Raw genomic sequence first — 18,593 nt, 5'->3', positions numbered from 1 at the left:
TTGTTAGGATGGAAAGCAAGGCCTGTTTTGGTTTAAAGTGACGTTTTTTTGCGCTTTTTTGTGCTTTTTTGTGCTTTTGTGGCCCCAGAAAGTTGATTATCGGCAAATCCCAGAACATGCAAGTAAAATCAGAAGGAAACGCAGTTGTTTGTTAAAGTTTGCTGCTGTACCAGTTGCTCATTTAGAAATTAATTCCTCTTCCAGCCATGACAGAAAGCAATTAGAGCGTATAGTTTCTCTCTCTCTTTTTTCTTTTTTTCTTTTCCTGTCTATTGCTTCAATTTATGATGCCGGTAAATAAAGGATGCAAAATGAGTCTCATCATTTTAGATCTCGGGGAACTCAATATTTCGGCTGACTGATCAGCGGCGCGCATGTGCCCGCACAACTGCTTTAGTATTTATGTGAGGGAGCGTCAGTGTGCGTGTGTGTGTGTGTGTGTGTGTGTGTATAGGGTTTGTTATTTAAGTCTCACTCAGATCCATCCCCGACGGACTGAAAGCACAGGCCTGAGTTATGAAGGGCGGTTTGGGTAATGTATTTTTAATAAACGTACTTTCTGGGTGGAGAATCTCGCAGTGTCCCAGCGCTCCATGGGGTCTTCCAGCTGTGTGTGTGTGTGTGTGTGTGTGAGAATCTCTGCTTCCATATGATCCTCCTGGGACCGGGATGCCGAGAGGATTACATCTAAACTCACAATGAAAGGCTGTAGGACACAAGTCTGGGACTGAAATAAAGCGGCTACGGGCTCGCTCACGTAATTGGTGGTTTGTTCAGTATAGTCAGAAATGGTTCACTTGGACATGAAAATGCTGTCATTATTTACCCATATTGTTCCAAAACAGTACGATTTTCTCTCCTCCTCGGAAAACAAACAGAGGCATTTTTTTAAATTGATTTTTCATACGGTTGAATGGGGAATGAAGATTTCAAACTTAAAAAAAGAATGCAAAATCACCCTAAACTAAAGTGTTACTGATTTAACACAAGGGCTGGGTGATTTTTCTGAATATTTACAATATAGCAAATATATTATAGTAAATAGTGCAATGTTTTTAATGCATTTAATGCATTCATTTTAATATATTTTTATTTAAGGACAGAATATATTTTCTAGATTTTTTTTTAAATAGTGTTTATAAGTTAAGTTGAGAGTTGAGATTTGCAAAGTTTAATTCTTTTACATCAGTATCAGTTAAAACTGTGAATTCAGTTCCATGAATCAGTTCAATGTATTAATGTCATCATGCGGTGTGATGTATTTAATGTATTAAAATGTTTTGGTGAAACTAGTAGTTGGTGCATTTAAGTTAAAATGATACAATGATTAAATATTAAACTTCTTTTAATGAAAAGGTATTTGGAAGAAAACATGCCTTGACTATTTTAACTAGACTTTTAACAACAACAGCAAAAAACTTTTAATACATTTTTTGAAAGTTATTTCAAAGTAAATGCATAAATGTCACAGCCTGCCCTATTTAACAGTACATGAATCACTCATAGTTAAAGGAAGGTTTTATCATCTTCCCGGTGTGTGTGTGTGTGTGTGTGTGTGTGTTAAGCACACTCATTAAGCAGTAATCTCTAGCTATGCAACACCTTGACATACACTCTTAACCAATGCAACTGTAGCGAACGCTCAAAACACCAGCACTTACAGAAACAACTATTAGATTTGTGGACTCGACAGTGCCGGCTTGGGCTTGTCCTGCATGAGTCGAACCCCACCTCTAGAAATCTCATAAGCGCTGACCAGATCACTGAGGAAATCCCCTGTGTTTGTTGTTGTTTTTGAAATGGGATCTCCTAAATGGGTTTGACAATGAAGATGACATATGTGGAGTCACATTGCCTCTTCACAAATGAGGCGCTGTGTGTATGTGGTGTGTGTTTGTGGGCGGCCCTTTTGATTCTAGAGATGAGCCAAGAGGAAGCCGGCCAGTGCTGAGTTTTTCACCGGGTTAAAGAGAAATCTGTGGTTGTTTTATGCATTTTATGCACAACATTAGTTTACTGTTCAGCAAATCTGTTTTTCATCTCTAGTTGATTTTAGATCATTGTGATGTTGTGAAACATACGAGTTGTTGTGAGTTGACTTGTGACTGTAACAACTGGATGATGCGGGGATTTGAATGAATTGGTTTAAAATAGTCATTGATATACATCTATATATAATATAGGTGACACTTTAGTTTAGGGTCCAATTCTCACTATAACTAGTTGCTTATTGCATGCAATAGGATATTGGCTGTTTATTATAAAGCACATATTAATGCCTTATTCTGCATCCCATAATCCACCCTACTACCTTACTTAATAAGCAGCAATTAAGAGTTTATTGAGGCAAAAGTCGTAGGTGATAGTTAGTTAATAGTGGAATTGGACCCTAATCTAAAGTGTGACCATAATATATCTGTGTCTTTATAATATATACTCATAAATATATACAATGGGCATGGTTTTAATTTCTGAATTGAATTTGGATTTTTATATGTCTATAAATGAAAAAGTGGTTTGGCATGATCTGTTAGTATTGTTTCCTATTTTAAAAAAGCTAATTGGTAATATTTGAAAAAAAGTTGACCAAATCAAAGTTTTGTTTTGCAAATTCTGGACGCTTTTGTTTGTCATTGACCATAATTTGACTATGTCATAATAATTATCCAAATATTAACAGAAAAATGCGGGACGCAGTTACGCCTGGGTCTGTGTGTGATTTAACTGTTTTAAAAAAGTATTTTTTATTTTATTTAGAACTTTGCACACACAATATGTATGCAAATGACTCATTGTGTGGTTCAGCGTGCAACATTTGCATCAGCTGGCGTGTTAATTGAACTATCCCGATGCGTTGCTCTTGTCATCGAGCGCTTCTCTCCACAGGAATGTTGCGTCGCTGCATTGTCAGTTTTGTCCGTGCATACAATGCTTTTTTTCTTTTTGTGTGTGTGTGCGTGTGTGTGTGTGTGTGATTAAAGCACACAAAGCTTTTCCATCACCGTGTCACAATGACAGTGAAGAAGTGCCTGTTGACAGGTAGTTTTCTCTGATTAAAAAAACAACTGTCAAAACATAATATAGTAGCTTTAAATCATGTGGCTGATGACAGCAATTTACAGCATTGTGTTAATTCTCCTCTCCAAGACCCCCTGGAATATTCCTCTTCTCCAAGTAACACTCAGTTAACACTCTCGTACGCTGTCTGATTGTGAGATAGTCGTGGTAATACTCACTTATAATTGAGCTTTGACTCCTGTCATTAGATCACATTATCTGAAGTGTCTCTGATCACTCGAGGGACAGTCCTGTTCTGTATTCAGACAAGAGCCGCCGTCAAACCATTCAACCCCCCTTACTTTTTTAATTAAGAAAATTGATTGTTCTGTCCTTTTCAAAAAGCGTATTATACTTTATTAAGTAAGTTCTTGAGTAGGCACAATAACAGAAGAGGAGCAGTTTAATATAGGAAAGGAAAGGAGGAGGTGGGTGTGGATAATAGTGAACTAGAGATTTGAATCGACTGATACAGGAACGCCGCAAATGCCTGGGATCTATAAAAGCAGATTATTCAGTTTCTGATGGCGGCCTGGAATGGTAATGTCTCACTGCTTCCCCTGCAAGTTTTAATGTAATTGTGCACCATATCAGGGTATTAAAAACTTTTCTCGTCCTCCCACTCCATTCCTTTTTTCCCTTTCTATGTTGGTTAAGATGTGTCTTCGTATTCGATCCTGATAGCAAGGCTGTACCTTTATTCTCAGAAAGGAAAATGAGAAAGCGCGTCTAGTTCAGTAAATCAATAGCTCTCTCAAATAGTAGCTTAATATGTTATACAAATTTTAAATTAAGTTAACTTAATCCACAGTTTATTAAACAGAAGCAGGGATCACATCGTTTAGATTTAAACTGATTCGACTGATTTATTGAAAATCCCCTCAAAATAAGATTTTGCTCACAAATGCTCAGTTATCATAATAATGGCTTGTGGGTCGCAGCAGAACTGAAAACACGTCTGTTCACGAGGCGTGGGAATCGTACGGGTTTATGATCGTGGTTCTGGTTCTGTCAGTGATTATTTTAGTACTTTGGGAATAAAGAAAAGTCATTTACATTTCATTTACTTCCCTCATCAGTTAAATAATGAGATCATTTAAGGTTTCAATAGGACACATATTACTAATCAGAAAAAAGTTCAAGTGTATCCAAACAAACACACTTGTTGCGAGAACTTCTTTAAATGACTTTTCATAGTCTCGATAGAGTTTCTTAGGCAAAAATGAAATCCAATAATTGCTCCTAATCATATAATAAATAAAATGTAAAATATGGAAATGTATCTCATTTATACAGTTATATATGTATGTGTGTGTTTATGTATGTAGCCTATGTATGTATGTACGTACATGCATACATACACTATAAATAATTATAAATTTATTATTATTTTCAGTGTGTGTGGTGCTGTCTGCTCACATGCTAGAAACATACTAAAATCAAACTATTTTTATTTATTTATTCCATGTATGCTTTTGACTTTTACTGGCCTGGAAATCTTTTTTTTTTTTTTTTTATTCCCTGATATTTCTAGGTTTTCCATGATGTTGGGAACTGTTTGCAAGGCATACAAACTTGTGTACAAAACCAACAAATGAGTAATCTTGCTGTGTGGAGCGGTAATTACCATTTAGTTTATTTGTCATCCTCATCAACACGTTTCAGATCATGCTGTGGCCTGCACGCAGTGTTATGTCTTTGATTGCGTTTCTTGATATGATACAATAATGATGTGCAGTTTTGGATGTTTCATGACAGTTTAAGAATGTAAGCTTTCAGAAAACGACATCAGCCATTAGTTACATCTGTGCCACCATCAGTCACGCTCGCTACAGACGCCGCTGATATTTGAATAAATCTCTTCTTCAAATGCGATCTCTTTTCAGCGGTGGTAATATGACCCAGACAGGTGTGTTTCTAATCACCGGCTGAAGTGTGTTTAGATGCCGTGATGCCTCAGATTCACAGAGTTTTAAGATGCTGTGAGTGATTTGACAGGGTGTGGTCATATTTGTGATTAGATTTTCTCAAGACTTTTATTAACTTAGCTGTGGTTAAGGTGTGGCCTCTCTGCAAAGCATGAATTGCTTTATTTAATATCCATTTGCATCACGGACCAAATGAGGAAATTGCTCTCGACGGTCTGTCGTAATAAGACAGGCCCCTGTTTTGTTAAATCATGAGAAACTGTAATTGCCCTAAATTGAAAGCGGCCAACACGCACACCATCTTGCAAATGCAAAATTATGTTTAACTGTGCCTTATGCTAAACCTTTCACAGAAATTCACATTTGTGCCAAAGGAAAGTCTAGTTAATAGTGCAATTTGCCTGCTATGAACAAACATGCATGATCTCATTGAGTTCTGATGGAAATTTTTTGCTATGAATCACTTTATAAATTCCACTTTTTTTCCCTCTCTCCCTATCATCTTTGATTTTGGTAACTGATTAAAATGTGTGTCCCTAAGCCACATCAGTGACATAAGTGCACAGATTTTATTCATTAAAACATCAACAACAAAGGCCGGCGCCGACATAGTCACTGATATTTAGAACCTCATTTGCTGTTTATGGATTGAGTTGGAAGAGCAGAACCATTTCTAGGGCATTTTGTCTCCGATTTTCGAAAATCAAACAACAATCAAAAAGCTTTTACAGAGAGCAGAATAGGTGCATTCATTGGCTCCAAAATTATATTTAGCATGCAAGCAAAGAGAACCACACATTGAGTGCGTTACTTGAGTAACGCCGTGTCCTAACCAGACGTGACGCCGCGACATCTTTTCCATGCTAATCAGAGTTATTGTCCTAACCAGCTACGACGGCGATACTTAATCATTCGTTTTAGAAATCGTTTCTATTTCTCCGACACAGAGGTTGGAACGACAAAATATGACGATGATAATCTCAGGTACTGATTATGAGCTTTATTTAACGTTAAAAGAATTGAATGCGAGTTTGAATACCTTTATGGCTGTATTAAAAGCGACAGAGGATAATTCACCTCAGATCTTGAAGGAAACGAGAATATTCTGAATATTGCATGAATAATTTTGCTGTCACAGGGCTTTCATTTCGGAGTAGGATTGCACTTATTGAGCATAATTTCCCTCAGATTATGTGTGCACATAAAGCCTCCTTGTACTAAATTGAGTTCTTTTTCATTGCTTATACTGTATATTGTGCTTAAACAGTCAAATACACAAAATAATGACAAAATGCCGGACTTGTCGAGAATTCACACCAGTTTTGTTTTAAGTGAATGTAAACACGCATGTGTACCAGTGCGATAGATCCGTGCGTCAGGTCTTAGTGACAGCAGCCTATGATATAGCCTAAAAATGGCAGTTTTTCCCCATGGTATCGATGTCAAAGTTGTGGCCAGTGAAATGCAGACTGGCTAGCAACTTTGGAAAACCACTAGCCACAGTGGCTGCTGAGCAAAAAAGTTAATGTCAAGCCCTTATGAATTTTATTATGTACAGAGAGACTCCGGCCACACGCCCAGTGCCCTTCTGATTGACTGTGATTTGTGATTGATTTTGTCACGTCTGGTAGTCGTAGTTGGAGGACAGACAAATTGCTTGTTGCTGGAATCGTATCACATTGCGTCTAGTTATTAACGTTGCTCTTCTCTTTTGCTGGGTTCCAGATATGGTGCGGAAAAAGAATCCCCCTTTGAGAAGCTTCGGCAGTGAAGAAGAGGAAGGCGAGGCGGTGGCGGCCGAGGCCACGGGGCCAGAGAGCGGGAACACGGGGAGCCAGGCCTCAGAGCCCGAAGAGCAGGAGGAGCCGTCCTCTCCTGGCCCCATCAAACCAGACAGGCCTGACTTACATTACTCCAGCCACAACCTGGCAGCGTCCTCCTCCAGCCGCGAGGGCACCGATAGCGAACCGCTGGACTCCGCCAACTCTCCAACAACCTCTGACCCGGGTGAGAGAGCGGACGGCGAGGACGAGCGGATCGATCTGAGGCCAAACACGCGGTCGGGCGGCGTCATCGTCAGCAACGGAGAGGACGCACACAGCCCACTCGTTTTCCTGGACTCCGTCAGCCCTTGTGGCGCTGCGGTCGAAGTTAAAGTCCCTCCTGTTACTCTTCATCCACTGAGGCCGATCGGGGGAGCAGAAGACGCCCCTAGTCCTCTGGGAGCGGAGACAGGAGCACCTCCACCCACCTCACCCAAACTACAAGACTTTAAGTGCAACATTTGTGGGTACGGCTACTACGGCAATGACCCCACGGACCTGATCAAGCACTTTCGTAAGTACCATTTGGGCCTGCACAACCGGACGCGGCAAGACGCAGAGCTGGACAATAAGATTTTGGCACTACACAACATGGTGCAGTTCACAGCCCAGTCACAGGCCAAAGACTCGGCGCGCCTCCTCGGCCAATCGGCTCAGAGCGGATCTGTGGCAGAAGCAGGGTCACCCAGGTCCTCCGTACTCAACGGCACCTACGACGTGCAGGTAATCTCCAAGGGATCAAATGTTTCTAAATACACTTGATGCATATGTGCTATGTCTATTTATGCATTTTGGAGTTTTGCGTCTTTTCTCTCATCATCTGTATTGAAATCAAATCAAGTCTCCCGTCTGCCTCTCCTTATTCAATTCAATTCAATTCATATTTATTTGTATAGTGCTTTTCACAATACACATCGTTTCAAGGCACCTTTACAATTTAGAGTGATCTGCTATCAGAGGTGACTAAGTTTTCAGAAATGTACATATACAAAATCACAGTTAGCTAATAATGCATTGATTTAAACAATGTACTAATTTAAGGCAGAAACAATTAGCTTATTGAAGTAATGAATACTTGTTTGTTAACAAATGATTTTGACATTTAGAAAAATGTAGCATTAGAGCATGTTGATTCAGAGTTTGCATCATCTGAAGTCTTCGCAGGAGTTGGCGCTTATGTAGAGCTCATTTCAGTTAAGATGCTGTCTTGTAGGGCAGCTGCCTATGTAGGAAGCAAGGCGCCTCCTTATGTTCTGGAGCACAGCTATAATCAGACCCATGGGTCATTAAGGCTTCAAAATGATGCATGCACATGCAACAGTGGAACTTAAAATGTATGTCACAGAATAAAACCACTTGATGCATGGCAAGCGTATATGATGCATGCAAAGTCATGCACACGCAGAAACTCGCACACTGATGAACATTGGCATGAATTCATTCTGAAATTTTGACTAGTCCTCATAGAGTCTGCATTTGTTCATGTGTGTGTTTTAAAATGACGCCATGAATAAGCAATCAAGCTGCTCCATTGAAATTGAAATGCAAGCGTCATTTGTCATATCACCTTGGTGATTTAGGATTTATACAAAACAAACAAACAAAAAATGTGAAGGAGATTAGTGTGGATCATGCTGGCACACTGCGTTTGGCTTTGTTCTGTGACTTTTGGCTGATTTATCGTGGCACCAGTCTCACTGTATCATGTTTAAATGGACCATTATGAACAGTTGCCTGCTTTGCACATGTGCATGTACTCAATCAAGCAAGCACACTGCGCAGCTCAGAGTACCTGAGCTTTTTTTTTCTTCTTCTAACAACACCGGCCACAATCTTTTTCAATTCAACATCAGCCTGTCTACAAATTGTCGTAATACCGTATAAATTCTTAGGAAAAAAGTTTGAATAATGAGTCTATTCAGAATTCGTTCCTCGTGGAATTTTCCATGCAGTAATATCGACGACTGCGATTTCTCATTTTCCCAATGAAAAAAGGGGGGAAAAAGAGCGTAGGGAAGCTGGTGAGGGGAGCCAGTGAAAACACAGCAGTCGATTTATTTGAAACGATGGGTAATGAACAGATGTCATAGTCATTTATCTGCCCAACTTTCAGCACGGTTTCACTCTTCACTTCAACAATGTCATGTTTACAATTTAAGCGTCATATTTAAGTTGGGTTTCTGCGTGTTGAGCCAAGTTTGGATGCGTTTAGCTTGAGTCAGTGCAGGGCTGATATTGCCCGGTTTACCAGCCAGATCTAATGATTTTACTTATTGCTAACTCATTGATGCATGAAATAGTTTAGTACTAATAATATTCAAAATATACTCTTTATATGTTATAACATATTGTGTTTATATATTAACTCCAGTGTGAATAAATATACATTTTGGACAAAATACCTATTTTTTAGGTATTTTAAACATTTTTTAATTTATTTTTTATTATTATCATTAACAATAAATAATAATTGTATTTACTTAAATGTGTATCATATTTCTTTTCCTGAGCTGCCTTAGTTGTGATCTTTTATTGTTATGGAGGATATTTTATATGTTTTTTCCCCACCATAATGTAAAAAATATCTTTTGAGAGACTCTTTCGTGGTGCAGTCTGCCTACGTTTACATTTAATCATTTTTTACAAGTTTTGAATTCAGCTGCTCAATTGCTCAGACAGACAGGTGATACAGGGCAACCAGCTGAGACTTTAAATTGGTCCACTTTGTATCTGTAATATGCATGTGTAGAATTACAGTCAAGCACACATTACGCTTCGCAGTGGGTGTTTATTTAATCATTGCTTGAACATACAGCTCAGGGGAAAGGGTCTGTCTGCGCTGTGACATTCCTTGAGTGTTTTGTCTGGAGCGTGACGTTGAATTCCCCACAGTGCGTATGAAGCTCGAGACCTCCCACTCATACTCTCTTCTGACTGTGACTGCCAGCTTCATATTCCATATGCACGTCTATAGGCTGGACTTTTATTGCATCTTCTTAAGCCGTTGACCAGCACGTCTGTTTTTTTTTTTTCATATGCATGCAATTATACTGATTTAAGAGAACTTAAATTTAATTTCAAAGTATCAGAACTAAAGTCACACCTGGATATTATTAATAAGAAAAGATCCATTTCGTCTCTGCTTGCATGGGTGCTTTGCTCTTCCACTTGTCTACAGGTTTCACATGTTCCCCATCTGCTCGCTGGAGGATTTTCGAATTCTCAGCGCTGAGAAGTAATAAGAACATAAAATGTGATTTGCCTTTGTGTGGTGATAACCGCCGCCTCGTCTTGGAGATTGGGAGGGTTATTGAAAGTCTGTTGTCTGCCTTATTATATCAGACTTCTATTTCTCAGTAATTCTCTGTAACTCACGGATGATTGTTCTTTCCCTTTATCTCATTTTCTTTCTTTGTCTCAACCTCCCTGCTCTCACAGGTGACGTTAGCCGGCACCTTTATTGGAATTGGGAGGAAGACGCAAGATTGTCAGGGCAACACCAAGTACTTCCGCTGTAAGTTCTGCAACTTCACCTACATGGGAAGCTCGTCTGTAGACCTCGAGCAGCATTTCCTTGCGACGCACCCCAACAAGATGAAGAGTCCACCTCCGTTCAACCCCAACCTGGACGACAAGTCCTCAACTGAGCGGAAGGGGAACTGCGTACCGCGGATCGGGACGGATGAGCACGGGAAGTGGGCGGATCGAGTGGCGGTAAGGGCCGAGGATGACTCGGTTGCTGGATACTCTGTACCAATCCGTGCGTCAGACTCTCCTAGCCTCACTGAAGGTGACGCTCCTGCAGCGTATTACTGGTGCAAGTACTGCAGCTTTAGTTGCGAATCCGCCAGCTCCTCTAGGCTTCTAGAGCACTATGAGAAAAGACACGGTCAAGCCGCCGTCAGGGAGGGAAGTCCAGTGGAGAGGGACAGAAAGACACGTGACGAAAACTCACATTTACGTAAAAAAGAGAAGACTGGAGCAACAGGCGACCCTGAAACTGTAGTAACCAGTTATAACTGCCAGTTCTGCGACTTCCGTTACTCAATGACACACGGACCGGAGGTCATCGTCGTCGCTCCGCTTTTGCATCACTACCAGCGGGTTCACAGCATTCACAAGTGCACCATTAAACATTGCCCGTTCTGCCCGCGTGGGCTCTGCACCCCCGAGAAGCACCTGGGCGAGATCTCGTACCCCTTCGCTTGCCGAAAGAGCTCCTGTTCACACTGTGCTCTTCTTCTGCTGCAACTGACAACCGGAGGAACGACCCCGTCCCCGTCCCCGCCGGCTCCCCGAGGCTCCGTCACACACCTGTGTGACCAGTGCCCTTTCACCTCCACTGATATTGACTTGCTTCTCTTGCACTATGACAGCGCACACACCTCTCACACCTTACTGGAAGTCAAACCAGAGGAGGAGGGATCAGGGGATGGAGGAGCGGGACCAGGGCGGGATCATCCCGGAGAATACGCCTGCACTAAGTGCCATTTCTTCACTGAAGTGGAGGAGGAGATCTTTCGTCACTACAGGTAACATTTCATAACACATCCATCTTTTTTAGATACGTTTATACACTACCAGTCAAAAGTTTTGGATCGGTACGATTTTTTATGTTTTTAAAAGAAGTCTCTTTTGCTCACCAAGACTGCATTTATTTGATAAAAAAACACACATAAAAAACAGTAATATTGTGAACTATTAGGTAACACTTTATAATAACGTTCAGTTGTAAGTCACAAAAAAAAAAACAATTTATTAAACATTTATGAAATGCATATTATTAGTTAATCATTAACTAATCAATTGTAAATGACTTATAACTGAATCTACAAAACATACATACAATAATTAACATTTCACTTATTAATCATTTATGAACACATAGTCATGTTTCATAAATAATTAGTTAATCATTTATTAATCACTTGTAAATGACTTGTAACGGAATTTACAAAACATACATAAAATGTTAGTGTATCACTTGCTAATCATTTATGAATGTTTTTGTAAATGATTAGTTCATCATTAACTAACCACTTATAAATGACTTAAAACTGAACGTTATTATAAAGTGTTACCAAATATTATTACAATTTAAATCAGCTGTTTTCTATTTGAATATATAGTAAAGTGTAATTTATTCCTGTGCTCAAAGCTGAATTTTCAGCATCATTGCTCCAGTCTTCAGTGTCACATGATCCCTCACAAATCATTATAATATGATGATTTGATGCTCAAGAAACATTTCTCATTATTATCAGTGTTGAAAACAGTTATTTACATTTTTATTTCAGGATTCTTTAAATTAATTTACCTGAAATAGAAAGCTTTTGTAACATTAAGCAATAGTTTGGGGTCAGTAAGAATTTTTATATTATTTCTTTGGGTGAAATAAATAAAATAAATCAGTACTTTTATTCATCAAGGATGAATTAAATTGATCAATAGTTACGAAAGATTCTAATTTTGCTACAAACATGTAGTGACCCGAACCATATCTAGTGGTCTTGAGGGTGGGCTTAATGGATTGGGTCAGTAAGTTTCCGTCTAGAACTAGTAACTGCATTGCAATTTCTTTGAGACCACCCATAACACTGGTGCAGTCACATTTTGATTAGCTAATTTTCAATGGCAAAATCCAGCCATTTCATTAGGAGTCCACACAAGCAGAAATTTCGGTAACACTTTATTTTACAGTGTTACGTGTGTTAAATTGTGCATAATTTCATGCAATTAACCCTAAACCAACCCCACTTGTAGTTTATTATTACTCAGTACTTAAATGTATAATTACACCGTAACACAGACACCTTAAAATAAAGTTTAGCCGGAATTTCACATGAAGGCGAAAGATTTTCCCCTGCATATTCCACATCCAAAACAGGTTCAAGCTAGTGTTTTTTGCATTTCCAACAGAAAACTTGTTTTGATAGTGACTTCTGTGTGTGTTATTGACAATAGACAACTGACCTTTTTTGACCACCACATTTTGCTAATATGACTTAAGATAGAGCCGATGAGTTTTGTGCTGGCAAATATCACTAATATTATCTTCACAAACTTATTTTTTAGCATTGGAATTACCTCAGTTTGTTAAATATATAAATATGATATATTATTAAACATTGTATCTCTTAAAATACTTATTTCATATTCTGAAATGTTTTAACTCATCATTTGTATTTATGTAAATATTAATACATATTATAAAGGTCCAATATTTATATACGTATGTATGTATGTATGTATGCATATATCTTATTGTAGCACAATAGCATTGGACGGTGAAAGCAGCTGTTGATTAAATCCAGCGAGCTTGTGTTACACATTTGTTTCTGTGTTGGCGGATTTGCTTTTATACTGATAGGTAACAGGTTTTCTTTTTTCTTTTTTTCTCACTTTTTTACTTGAAGTCGAGCAACACAGCTGAATAAACTGAAAATGCTAAACGTCAGGAATAGCTTTTCTTACAGCAGTCCCTCATTGGTTCTGATTTAGCTTGTCTTGAGGCCAGGTGTGCATGTAAATGTGAGTGCACTTCAGTGTTTGTTTTCATGTGTGTGTGTGTGTGTGTGTGTGCATATGTCCATTAGGCGTGTACATGTGGGAATCTATTATACCTTTCCATATTGTTTCTTTCACCATCTGTTTGGTATGTGCGGCGCGGATGAGCGTGGCTCTGCTTCACCTTCACATGAGATCTCAATTACTCTCCATTTTCTGCCAGAGTTTACAGGCATGTCTACATGTGCCGGTTTGAATTTACTGATAAAAATGAGTTTACTGCACCACTGAAATCCATATGTCCGCTTGAGTTTGGCACAGTAGAAAGAGAACAGAAAGGCACTTTGCTTAATCTAATATAAATGTTGTGTAAATACACCAAACCACCTCAATGCCACATGTGTTTGATATTATAGTATACTCTGCTATATTATGTGCAAGAACTTCTTCTTTGCAATTTCACTACTGATGTTTAAATGGGAAAACGAACCCAATAGCAACATTTTAATGCATGACGGCCATATGCTTTATTTCATTGCATTTATGCGGTTAATGCATTCTTATGAAATTCACTGAGCCCGGGTTCTCCCAAGGTTTTTTTTTTCTCCATTAGGTCACCTGATGGAGTTTTTCGGTTCCTTGCCACTGTTGCCTTTGGCTTGCTCAGTTGGGGATATTTGGGGATATTTGGGGATATTTAATTGAATTAATCAATCAACGATACTATTGATCAGCATTACCGAACGTAGACGTTCCACTAGAAACAAACATTGATGTATTGTTCTAATTTATTACTGTGAAGCTGCTTTGGTACAACCTGTGTTGTGAAAAGCGCTATATAAATAAACTTGACTTGACTTGACTTGACTGACAAATTCTTGAAATGTTTAATCTATTTTCAGTTTCACATTTAATATTTAATCATTTAGATGTTTTTATCCAAAGTGACTTACAAATTAGAACAAGAGAAGCAAGTTAAGCAATTTCCTACATATCACATTATTACAAGACTATTAATATTATATAAAAGACTATTCTAAATGCTAAATTCAGTACTGTGAGCAAACTTTTGCCTAATGATCAGGTCATTGCAGATAAAAACATCAGAAATCAATTGTGATATAAAGTTTTTGTAATTTTTGTAAAAAGCAATTGTCATCTAGCATTGTAGCTGTCTTTATTTCTTCTAAACCAATCTTGCATTTACTTGGTTAGTGAGATACACACACAAATGCATATGCATATATGAAATCCCAGGAAACAATGAATTGCACACTCAAGCTGATTACTGTTTGCTGACAAAAAATACAAGTCAATTGTCACGACAATGGCGAGTTTAAAGTGACTCTAATGTGTGTATTGCATATTTTATTATGCGTTTCATCCACATCTGACATTCAGACATTCCAGAACAGTTTATTGGAATCAAATGTCATGAAAATATTTGAATATTTTTTTAATAAGAATCGATTTCCAACCCATGCATAATTCATTCATACGTGCATAAGATAACACAAAGAAGTTACACATACTGTAGCTGCATGACAGACACATTTTTCCTGCTATTTAAACTTTTTTCAGTAATTCCACAAGTTCAAGTGTTGTTAAATGATCAACGGTCTAATCTGACTTGTCAAAGATCCCGGCGAACGAATCGTTTGTCAAGTTGGCGCTCATGTCAGGAAACTGTGAATCTGAAGGCCTCATACACCCACCTGTCCCCTGTGTGAAGGTTTGTGTGTGCTTAAGCCTTGAGTGACGTCCATCATGGTCCAGATGCCCAGGGCTGGTTGTTTCAGGTGGACGTGGAGCTGAGTGTTTTCAGCCTGTGCGTGCGGCCTTTCTGAATAAGGCGCTGTTTGTATTCAGAGCCCACAGCCTGGAACCAGCGAGGAGAGAGCAGAAATCAGACCTGTATGGGCTCCCTGGAGAGCTCCTGCTTCTCAGCTCAGACCGTTCCGAGTGTGTGTGTGCAAGTGAGAATGTGCATGTCATATTTTGTTTTAAACTACTTTTCCCCATGCAGGCTTACTGGGAGCATGAGAATTTTGTGTACTCTAGATCTTAGTTTATAGGCTACTGCGTGCATGTTTTCTGGGTTGTGTCTTCCATGTTATTGTATGAACATCTGTGTCATGGTATCCGGTTTCATTGTGTGGAAGCATTCGTTGACCTCTCTGTGTGTGCGCGTGAGGGATTGTGTGGTCTGTCGAATCAATGATACATAATATTTCCAGTGTGCGTATGTGTCTCTCCTGAACACCTCGCTATAGTGTAGATTTATGAGCAGAATCCTGCCCTCTAGTCTCCAAACAGCAACCCACCCACCGCGAACGTGAACCTGATATTGATGCCGTAGCCTTCCACACCTCGTGCCCACCCGATCCAGTGCGCACTCAATATATCACACTGCCCTCCAATTCGGGAAAGGGAGACCTTTTACGTGCAGGAGCTGAGAATAAACTGCATTGGATTTTAGACATGCTGCTTTCGGACTTTAGCTCATTGTGGGATTCACTCAGGAAGAGGGGAGTGTGTAATATCTGCACATCTTTGCATTTCAAACACTCATCCTCCATTGCTCGGATCAAAAGAGAGCCCCGCCCCCAAACTCACGCCATTGGCTGAGTCACAGTCGGACAGCTCAGGTGAACCGATTGTAATTCCCATCAATACTGCAAGTGATGACAAAATTATGTTCTTTACCTCTGCATAATTAGCCGTCTACGGTAGTGATGCGCTGAAATTAATTTCAAGTTTTAATTTAGCCAAAAACAACTGAAACAAAAAAAAAAAGTTTAGGAAATTTGGGTAAATGAAAAGGGTAAAAGTCTTAGTAAAAGTCCACCAAACAAATCTTACATATTGCTATTTTGGCGTCATTTTTGGTCACATTAAAGTGCGTCCACACGTTTACCTGTTGTAGTTTATCAATGTTTTGTGCATAACATACATGTTGAAACATTCAAAATGTGTCATAGATGAAATGCTAATTAAACGTTATATTTTATTTAATGATTTCGACCCTATTTAGGACGAAACCTAATTTTTGGGCAAAAATATTTTTATTTGTCAATTTCAGTGCATCGCTTGTCTAACTTTCTTATTATTAATATATGGACATTTTCTTTTACATATCTGACCTCAAATAGTGGATAAGAGCTAAAGAAAAATAAATGTTTTTCTCTCTCAGTCATTAATTGCCACACTGCAGCACTGGGAATTTTTTTCTACTTTGAACAATAAGGAAAGACAAATAAAATGTAAAATGTTTGGATTTCCTTAACCTCAGACATCATTAAACATTGTAACATGAGTGAATCCCGAAATAAATTCACCAGCTTCTAGGAATGTTTTACTGTAATATCTAAGATCCATTTTGAGGGTGGAAAGAGATTTTGAAATCAAGCATGAATGCATTAATAATTCCCATTGAAATCAATGAATATGTAGTATGAAGTAAACACTGGTGTGTAAGAGCCTTTGTTTTGTTTCTTCTGAGCGATGATTCTTTGAATACAAGTTTTCAAGTCTTTATCCCATTTATTGCAGGGTGTTTATGGATGACAGTCTATTATGTCATCGTAAGGCATCTTATTGCCTAAGGCTCATGACTGAAACCTTTCGGTTTCCCACTGATTCTGTCGATGAGGACTCCTGGCTTCCTTTTGGAGACCGAATAAGTGTCGGACTCGCACTTTCACCCCATACTGAGATTGTTCTCCGTCTAGTTTTTCTGTCACCCGCTCAGGTGAACGGCCATCTCCACTGCATTGTCATGGATATTGAGCCGGTGTGCTGGTGCATAGCTAAAGGCCTTCATGTTCACAAGCGCAGATTACTGCCACTCAGTGCCGTTATTGACATCGATATAGATGCTAATTCGTTTTTTCATGTTTTCAAGTATTTCCCCCCTAAATCAATGATGCTGTTTTGATGCTTTGCAAAATGAAAAGTGGAAAAAAGTTGGTTGTGATTGCAATTAAAATTGAAAGCATGAGGAAATTATAGTGTAGGAGGGCAGGTAGCATTAAATCTGGTTCAGTACATAATCTTAATCACTTACAGTATATTGATTAAGAAGAATTGTACACTTTTGAATGGTTACATGATTCTTGTTGGTTCGGCAGATTAGTTCTGACTAGGCCTGTCACGATTATGAAATTTGGCTGACGATTAATTGTCTAAAAAATAATTGCGGTTATGGCGATTAATTGTCAGTTTTAGGCAGTGCCGGCCCGAGCCTTTTGGGGGCCCTAAGCAGAATTTGATTTGGGGGCCCCCTCCCACCACGCGGAGTCACCTGTGCTTGACGATTATTGACACAATGTCACTCTATAATGTTACATTATAAATTAATACAATGAGGTTATGTATTAATACAAAATAAATAGCCTACTTAATAAAAAATAGATACTTAAATAAAAATGTTTTAACTTTTTCTTTACTCTTTTACTAACTCTTTGAAACTTCTGAAAACAAACTGTCAAAAAACATAGGCTATTAAAAAAAAATTATTTGCAAAATATCCTCCAACGTTTTGCAACCCTTTGCAGTTTGAATGATGTCTTATATGAACATGACGGAGTATGTGTTTATGTTTCCACGGTTCGATCGCGCCTGCGCCTCACACACACACACACACACACACACACACACACACACACACACACACACACACACACACACAACATATTCCAGCACTGCAATCTTGACATCGCAGACTGTTCGTTATAGCCGTAATAAAATATTATAATAAAATAGTCAAACTAACATATAAAAATTACACTGCTCTTTTTAAATAGTCAGTAGTAGCCTACAATTCGTACCATTCAGCGCTGCGCAGCCTAAGCACCGCTCCACTGTGATGATTCCAAGCCCATTTTTGCGCATGTGAAGAGAATGATTTTTTCCCTCGATATTGGATTTCAAGCACATTTTTGCGCTTGTGAAGAGGATGATTTTTTCCCTCGATATTGGAACGTGGGTGAAGTACAAAGAAGCCTATAATAAAGAATAGTTTACCATCCAAATCCATCGCGAATGTTTAAACATTTTGATTCTAATGAGAGAGATCCGCTTTCACTTTCGCTTTAAATTATTTCGTTTTGGCTTGTTTATAGTTATTTTTTTATTCTTGTTCTGTTCTGAATATCATTAAATTTAAAGGATAAATCATTGATCAAATCAAATTTGTGGGAAATGGCTTAACATTACCGTGTACTTTGCGCACAAATTTTCTATGCACGCGAGGTTATGCGCATATGACTCAAACATT

At 38.7% G+C, this 18,593-nt stretch overlaps 1 protein-coding gene across 4 annotated transcripts in view; it reads left to right on the top strand.

Annotated features, from left to right (window-relative positions):
- trps1 (trichorhinophalangeal syndrome I) overlaps positions 1-18,593 on the top strand; it is a 119,634-nt gene that overhangs the window by 26,027 nt on the left and 75,014 nt on the right. For all 4 annotated transcript variants that reach the window (XM_081377141.1, XM_081377143.1, XM_081377142.1 and 1 more), the window contains 2 exons: positions 6,711-7,531; positions 10,247-11,340. In XM_081377141.1, the coding sequence (XP_081233267.1) occupies positions 6,711-7,531; positions 10,247-11,340 (1,915 nt within the window). The remainder of the gene's footprint in view (positions 1-6,710; positions 7,532-10,246; positions 11,341-18,593) is intronic.

Source organism: Scardinius erythrophthalmus, assembly GCF_964197995.2.
Source record: "Scardinius erythrophthalmus genome assembly, chromosome: 10".
In the NCBI taxonomy this organism is placed as follows: Eukaryota; Metazoa; Chordata; class Actinopteri; order Cypriniformes; family Leuciscidae; genus Scardinius; species Scardinius erythrophthalmus.
This window is presented reverse-complemented; position numbering and strand designations above follow the sequence as displayed.